Source organism: Montipora capricornis, chromosome 3 (assembly GCF_036669925.1).
Source record: "Montipora capricornis isolate CH-2021 chromosome 3, ASM3666992v2, whole genome shotgun sequence".
Classification (NCBI taxonomy): Eukaryota; Metazoa; Cnidaria; class Anthozoa; order Scleractinia; family Acroporidae; genus Montipora; species Montipora capricornis.
The window spans coordinates 6,066,771-6,075,227 of record NC_090885.1 but is presented as its reverse complement, the minus strand read 5'-3'; the positions used below and the strand labels follow the sequence as shown (position 1 = coordinate 6,075,227).

General features: G+C 38.0%; 1 protein-coding gene across 1 annotated transcript in view; it reads left to right on the top strand.

Moving 5' to 3' along the window:
- The first annotated feature begins 2,276 nt into the window (after window positions 1-2,276).
- The window catches only part of LOC138042022 (microfibril-associated glycoprotein 4-like), an 11,313-nt gene continuing 5,132 nt past the window's right edge, over window positions 2,277-8,457 (top strand). The window contains exons 1-3 of the mRNA XM_068887750.1: window positions 2,277-2,613; window positions 2,698-2,844; window positions 3,350-3,472. Of these exons, the coding sequence (XP_068743851.1) occupies window positions 2,292-2,613; window positions 2,698-2,844; window positions 3,350-3,472 (592 nt within the window). The 5' untranslated portion in view covers window positions 2,277-2,291. The remainder of the gene's footprint in view (window positions 2,614-2,697; window positions 2,845-3,349; window positions 3,473-8,457) is intronic.

The window sequence follows — 8,457 nt, the reverse complement described above, 5'->3', positions numbered from 1 at the left end:
GGTCCTCTTCTGCTTCTTCCAATGTTTTATACTTTTGACGAAGGTGCGAGTTGACCTGATGTCGACATGCATTCCCTGTAACAAAAAAGTATATACACATCTGGCTCAGTTCCGGTCACAAGTCAATAATTGGTATGCACAGATTCTTCAAAATACCAGTACCACATCACTAACATAGAGAGCAACACTTTTTGTTTTCGCCACTGACATATTTTAGGAAATTTAATATCCAAGATAATTATATTTGAAAGATGATGTAATGGAAACTCTCTTATACTTTTATGGGAAAACATGCCTCGTGGAAGGCCAGTTTCCAATGTCTGGCTAAAAAGCCTGGCTTGGAATAACACCACTCTGACTAGCAAATATACATTGAGGCCTATAAATAATTTTTAAACTACAATCAGGAAAGGAATATTATACCAGATCTTCTTGGCATTCCAGTTGTGCAGGCTAGAGCTTCAGCACACTTTGAGCAGAATATAGGTTTTTTGCAAGAAGGCCATTTGAATCCGTCACTTTCACGAGAAACGGGTGTAAAGAGAGCCACATACTCCACCAGTGCAACTCTCTCTGCTTCTGACCAAGCTGCAGGCTGAGGCTGACGATTATCCTAAAAAAAATAAATAAAGGCTTATAAACAAAACATTAAAGGAAAACCTTTACACAACACCTGACCTTGGAAACCTGCTAGCTGCCAGTTCCTAGATATTACCTGCTAGTCGCCTTTTCTCTGCTTGCTAGATAACATTATAATTTTATATGTGAATACACACCAGTTCCAGTCAAGTCGAGTCAATTTTGAAATTTCAATGCTTGTAAATATAAAAAAAACAAAATTAATAGGGAAAAGGAAAGGAAACTGTTTCAGATATTATGTCGATTGTGTAGAATTTGGGAAACTTATATAGTTCGTAGAACTAACCGAGTAGGTGAAATATAAGTAAAAGGAATATTCAAGTATTGACAAAATTGCTGTTTAGAAAACAAGTAACCTTATTACTTCATAAACTAAAATAGTAGTCGTTAAATATAATCATAAATCCTTAGAAATTAATAACACTATTATAGTCATCAATAATAGAATATAAAAGATTGTTTCCATCCAGGCAACAACAAATCGTTTTTGGTAGATAGAGTATTCATCATAATTTCTCCCATGAAGGATTTAAAGATTTCTAAAGATTTGCATATACAAATAGCTTAATGCATTCGAATAACAAAGATCATAACAAATAAGATTACATTTCCCAAATATATTATAAAATTCAAACCTCTTTATCTTTTCTGGTTTAAAATTGAACAAACATTTCCTGGATTTGGCGTTATTCTCTTCGCGCCGGCTCCCAGTTCGGTTTACTTTCTCAGTTAGCTTCCCTGGAGTAGTGCCACGTGGCTGTGATGATCTCTTCATACCAAGACACTTTCAACGCCTCGTAACGGACAAAAACCAGCAGGGGTAGACCCGGGTAGACCCCAAAGCTTACACAGAGAAAGGGTTGAAGTTACCAAATGACCACAATAATCCGTTGATCTCGCTAACGGCAACCAGCAGTAGGTCCAAGAAGAACGGCTAAATTGACATTGAAATCACAACGCGCTGTGCAGTCATGGGAGACGAGTCAAAAAGCAATGATAAATAATACTTTTTCACGGTTATTATCGAGTTCTTTTCAAATGCGGGAATGAAAAATACCGGATAATGTTATCCATAAAGGAAATAGTTATTGAATGATACCAGCGCACTAAAACCAGCAATGCATATTTAAGAACAACTAATCATTAGTTAAGCAATAGAGGACTTTTCCATGTTTACATAGCCTCATCTAAACGTTCGGGGAAGTTGGGAGAATTCGAGACAGTTTTGCAAAGCCGAGACGTAGTCGAGGATTTGCATAACCGTTGAGAATTCTCCCAACTCCCGAGCGTTTAGATGTAAACACGGAAAAAGTCCTCTATTGCTTTTATAAAATATTTCTCAAAAATGATTCGACGAATGAAGGAAATTGGTGTTTTTTTCATTTTTCTTGTTGATTGAAACAGATCTAGATTGTCTTGATACACCCTCATATTTCCTACCAGCCAATCAAATCGCGCGTCTGACAACACATAACCAATCAAAATTCGTGTGATGTCACAGCCGTGTTTGTTACATACTCTCATCTAAACACAGTTATTGACCAACGAGAGTGCGCGTACTACCGTAATTATTTTATATAAAAAAAGATCTAGTTTATAGGTCTGCATTATAATTCTCGTTTTATTTGTCTGGGAAACGCTTTACAGCTGTTATGGCAAAGGAAATGAAAACGCTCCTGATTGTTGTTGCTATTTGTCAAATTGTCGGTAAAACAAAATCTCAACAATGTCCTGCATTTGAATCGGAGGTGTCCATCTTCGGATGGATGTTGCAAGGACACGTCTATCAAACAATGGTGGCCAATATCGGACTTTATTGCCTTTCGGCCTGCCTCAAAGATGATCGTTGTCAAAGCTTCAACTACGTGATCTCTCTCCATATCTGCGAATTCAGTGATCGCACCAAGGAAGCCAGACCTGAGGATTTTATTCCTAATGCAGACAGATATTATTTCAGAAAATACATGAACAGAGGTAAGTGGCATTTAACAAGGTTTGTTGCATGGAAAAGACTGTTATAACAAAGATATAGAAATAATATTAGTTCCTCAATTTCAGCTCCACTAGGCTCCATCTCTGAACTAGCAGCCGAATCCTGCAAGGAAATTAAGATGAGTGAAGGAAGACCGCCCAACGGCAAATACTGGATGTCTTCAATAATACCAGGGATTCCAGTTCTTGCATTTTGCGATATGAAAACAGAAGGTAAGAATAACTTCAAACTTCTTTCATCTTGTTTTCCGTCTCCTTCTTCATCTTTATCCCCACGTCAGGGTTCATCTACATATTAGTCGTCATCTCCATCTTGAGCTCCACACCTTCATTTTCACCTAAGATTTGCATGCTAATCCTCATCCAATTCCTTATTAGAATTCCAGGTTCCCCTTATCTTTCTTCATCCTTGTCTCCCTCACCTTTTTAACTCTTCTATTAAGCTCATACATATTCCTTTTTCTTGTGCAGCCCCTTAAAAGTTTAGCTGTCTCGTTCTCCACCATTTTCTATTCTGTCACGTTTTCCTGTTCCCTCGAACCAATCTCTGTACGGTGGCCAATTTACATTATCAACTCCGTTGATAAAACCAAATTTTTGTATACTACTTCCCCACCGACGCAGCACCACAGTTTCTTTAGAAACTACCCCTTCAAAACTAAGTAAATCGACTATATGGTAATCGTGGTTAAAGTTGATCCTTTATGTTGTAACGTAGATTTTGATGAATGCACTGCTTCCTTAGCTGTATGTCATGTAAATGCCATATGCAACAACACTTTTGGTTCCTACCGTTGCTCTTGCAAGCCCGGATACGCTGGGGACGGAAAAACTTGCAGAGGTACGTAATTTAAAGTCCACCAGATGCTGTTCAAACAAGTAATTTCGAAAATATACAGTAAGGGCCCCAATCAATAAACGCAATGTAAGGTACAAAATACATTTTTCGTGGCTTCGTCAGCACAATATCTAACCGGGATTAGAATATCCTTTAGCTCTTTCAATTCACATTTTAGATGCTTTAATCATTGTTGATTATTATGCCTATTACAGGGAATTAACATAGCCTTGTTTGTAGTTGCCGTATACTACAAACCCTAACTCTAACCCTAAATCTTAAAAAAGTGTTGGATCTGACTGGGCAACCTTGGCAACAGCCTCTCCATAAGGCCTATTTGCGCGCCTTTTATTGTGTCCGTAGGGATCAGAACATGCCTTAAAAAGCTCTTTTAATTATTCATCTCGTCATTTTACTCTGATGAAGATAAACAGAACATTGCCGGAAAATTTAGTTTTTATACTTTTTTAGTAATATATCAAACACTAGAAGGAGTGTTTCATCGGGATAGCCAAACACCGAGAAGCGAATTGAAAAACGAGGCCAAAGGCCCGAGTTTTTTAACCGATTTCGAGGTGTTTGGATATCCGATGAAACACTCTTTCGAGTGTTTGATATTGCTTCTCAAAGGAATCAGTATTTAAGAGATATTTGGGATCAAAGTTGGCGAAATTTTATGCTGATTCAGACCACATATCTAAACTTCCTTCACAAGGGTGATTTCATTTGTTTTTGGCTTATGAATCATTAATGACTTTGAGAAGGTCAGATCCAACTCTTTCTTACGATTTTAATCATGAACACTGACCGCCCAAACAGTGTATACCAAATATTTACTTGTTCGGATTTTCTAGGGGAACTTCACGTCTGTAGAAATTGTTTTTTTTTTATCTTCGTCCTAAAGTACCAGCAATGGTGACGGGTTCATTAAAAAATATAAACATACTTTTTCGTCCTTTTCCCCCCGAAAGTTATTTACTTAAAGTACACCGTTTTCAACCAAACTTTGGTGAAAATACAGTAGAACCTCGCTATCTCGAACTCGCATACCTCGAACTCCCTGCTATCGATCTCGAACGTAAACCCATTTCCCTTGGATTTACCAACAAAATTTCAATTATTTTTACTCGGTTTCTCGAACTCGTTTAACTCGAACTTTCCGCTATCTCGAACAAATTTTTGCTCCCCGTGACGGAAATTAACCCAGTTATCTCGAACTCTAATAGCAATATGCTAAGTATGCTTATTCTAGTCTATGCTTAAGGACGGTGCCTACTAATAAACATAGTGAAGCAATGCATTTTATGAAATCTGACTTGACGTTTCGTATGTGGCAACATACATTTTAAAAGTAACCGTTATTATATGAAAAACTATGTATATTTACATAGGTGCATATGGCAAAAGCAGCTAACAAAAAACAGAACCTGGGAAAGAACCAACGAGCATCCATAGGATAAAACAAAACCTCACCGTGCTCTTTTCAGCAAAGACTTAAGAAAATCCCTAAGAACGACCAAACGTAGGTTTCTGGTTGCACTTCCGAAGCTATTTGAGATGCCAAATCCGTCTGCGCTTTAAGAAAATAGTTTTGTAGGCCCTGAATCTGCGTATTTACTGCGGATAAGATAACATTCTTCTGCGCCTCCAAAATGGAATGCAAGTCGGAAGGAACAGAAGGAGATAATGAAGAATCCTCGTCGCCCATGAGTCGCGGAAAATCAGAAAGTAATTTTCAAGTAAGAGTCTCCAGCGAGAACACCAAGATGACTAATCTACATAAAACACTTCTTAAATACGAAAATAACACAAACAGCGGTGATAAACGTTGTATTCCAACGCATTTTCAATAGAACTTGACGTTTCGTATGCTAGTCAACATACATTTTCTGTCATGGAGTCTTTGTTTTGTTTTGCCAATGTAGAATTCATCACAGTTCCAGCAACCAGCTTTATAGATGACCTTGGACCTCTGAGATCGGTTCAAGCGATTTAAATACCCTTACCGTTTAAGTACTCTTACCGAATCCCTTGATAGTTCATTAGAACGAGAGCATATTTTTCTGCTAATGATTCAAAACGCGGAAAAATTCGTGTTTCTTCCCCGTGAGAGAAGGGTGCAAAGGACTTGCATGCCGTCTTCATCACCATGGTTGAAGGTTTTGCCTTTCACTATTACGGCACATGAATTGTCTTATCGGCTGTCTTCCCGAAGCGACCAGACTTTCCTTCCTTTAAATGCCAAACAGCTTTGCCACCTTTAATAGAATAAAAGTCAAAGTCCGGATTAATTAATATTTTGTTGCGCATGGAAATTCATTCTGAAAAAATTGAGTACCGGTGATGTTACAGAGTGGTGTAGGGTTAAAAATTTCGTTGTAACCTTTTAGCACGCAAACTGCATATTTGTCCGGGATGTTTTCAGGTTCAGTTCGGGTTTCAAGTTTCTCGTTGATTTTAGGTACCCAGGATTCTTTGTAATCATGATAAACTACAAATAAACTGATGTAAATCTATAGCTGTCAAAACCAGTGTTGAGATCACCTCGGTTGATTCAGAAGGGTCAAATGGCCGAGATCTCTAGTTATGCCTAAACGAAAAGTTTCTTGTCACTCCTTCTCAAGCAAATATGAGGCATTGAAAAAGGTTGAAGGTGGAATAGATAAAAGGGGTGTTGCATCCAATTTTAGTATTTCGCGAAACACTCTTTCCACCTGGCTAAAAAAAAAGATAAGCTCATAGAAGCCATTGGAAGCTCAGAACCAGGAATCACGACAACTAGGACAAGGCCATATAGAAATAAGTGGTTTGTTAAAGTGCGAGAGGAAGGCTTCCCATGAGTAGCCCAATACTCAAAGAAAAGGCAGTTAAATATGCATAAGAACTCGGTATAGACAATTTCAATGCATCTAATGGCTGGTTTGACAGTGGAAAAATAGACACGGCATTGTTTTTAAACCTGTTTGCGGAGAAGCGAAATCTCCCACATCCCAAATGACCGCCTCCTGGGAGGAAACCACTTTTCCAATAACTCTGTCGAGCTACGCGCTGCGAAACCTTTACAATGCCCATGAATTCGGGTTATTTTACAAAGCTTTGCCTGAAAAATCCTTGCAGTTGCAGTCATAAAAGTACGTGGGTGGCAAGCACAACAAGGTGGGTGTAATTAAACTCCTGCACAGCTTGAAATTCGCACTTAATTTAACGATTTACTACAGAAAGGAAATATAGAAATACATGTACATAGTTACAAGCAAGATATTTAAAACTAAACGCCAAAAAACCACAACTGAAATAAACTGCTTACAAGATCTGTACGGCAACTCCGGGTACGTACAAAAGGAAATACAATACTTTTATACGAAATACGAATGCCTAATGAAGCGACGAAATGGACTAAGGGAATCACATATCATTTGGTAACAGAACTCAAGTACATTGAATAGACGCGATAACGAAGCAAATTACCAACTAATTACTGCATGCGGAATTGAGGCAAATTTACAAATATCTCACGAACGCAATGAACTACACAGTACAACTGTTAAGCGACGACAAATGACAGCAACTTACATAGAGCCAAAAAATTGCAAAATGTAGCAAAACTTGTAAGGAAATAGATGGTAAAATGAAAAAATTGATTTCTCGTGTCTATAGTGCGTTTGACAGACCTGGCAGACGGAAATGCCGCAGGTGAAAAACTGCCCATGTTTTTTATTGGCAAGTCTGTCAAACCCAGATATTTTTCTGGCGTAGTAAACTTACCATGTCGCTATACGGCGCAAAAAAAAGAGTTGGATGAATAGTGGATTGTGTGAGAAATGGGTACGAGAACAATATCGGAAATTGGAGCGTGTAGGTATAAAAGTTGCAATCATAATCAACAAATGCGCAGCCCAGCCAATCATTTTGAATTTAAAAGCTATCAAATTCCTTTGTCTATTGTCAAATACTACATCGAAGACACAGCAAATGGATCGGGCAATTGTTCGGTCAACTAAGGCGTATTATCGAGCAGTGGTAAGTGCGAGCATCACTACAGCCTTTCACCAATAACCCGCACTTAAAGTACACATTGTTGACCTGAATGAATTACAAAAGGTATCTTTTGAGACACTTCGGCCACTGACCCAAGAATGGTCTTCCTGAGGTATTGCCATATTTCACGAGAAAATAGTGAAAAACTGCAAGAAGATTAGAAAGAATATCATGTTGTGGAAATTAAACATTAATTATTCTTTGATGTTAAATGTTTTTCTTTTTTTTTATGTCAGTAAGAGTTTTTCAGTCGCATCTCAACAACACAAACTAACTTAGAGACTAACTGTAGAAACTATTTGCATATAAAAACACGAAATTTCTCGCGCAATGTTAACTGCTTTACTATTACTCATGACGCTGCTTGATCAATCGCGTCATTACTAACTCTGTTGTCTGTCTACGTTTGTTGTGGGTCGAACTTCAATCAGTAATCAGTTGTCAAGATGTCGTTTTTTACCACTGTATTTGCTTTGAGTTAGTCCTCTTTGCGTTCTCCCTCCAAAAAGTCTTGTAAGTAGGGAAATACTGTTGCCAATCTTTCGACAGCTTCTCGGCTTTGTAACAACTTGTACTTTTACGCTGGACCATCAAAAATGGAGAAGCAACTCATTCAAATACAAAATGATATCGACACAATGAGGCGCTAACAAGACTGTTGGTTTAGGTGAGCCTATAAGAACCAGTTGTCCTCGAAAATGTGCTTTACTGCATTTAGTAAACGCCAATACTCGAAAAAATCGTAACTATTAATGATGATTTTGTCCCGGGTTTAGTAAGTGCAGAAAGTTAAGCTAGTTGAGGAAATCGCGAACCTGCGAAAGAGAGGAGGAGAAAAAAAAATATCGGTCCTCAATCGTTTTCGGCCTTCAATCGATAAGTTAACTGCCAAAAATCCTTAAAAACAATAAGGGCTTTTTTCGGAAGCTCGAGTTTTATTGTCAAGAATA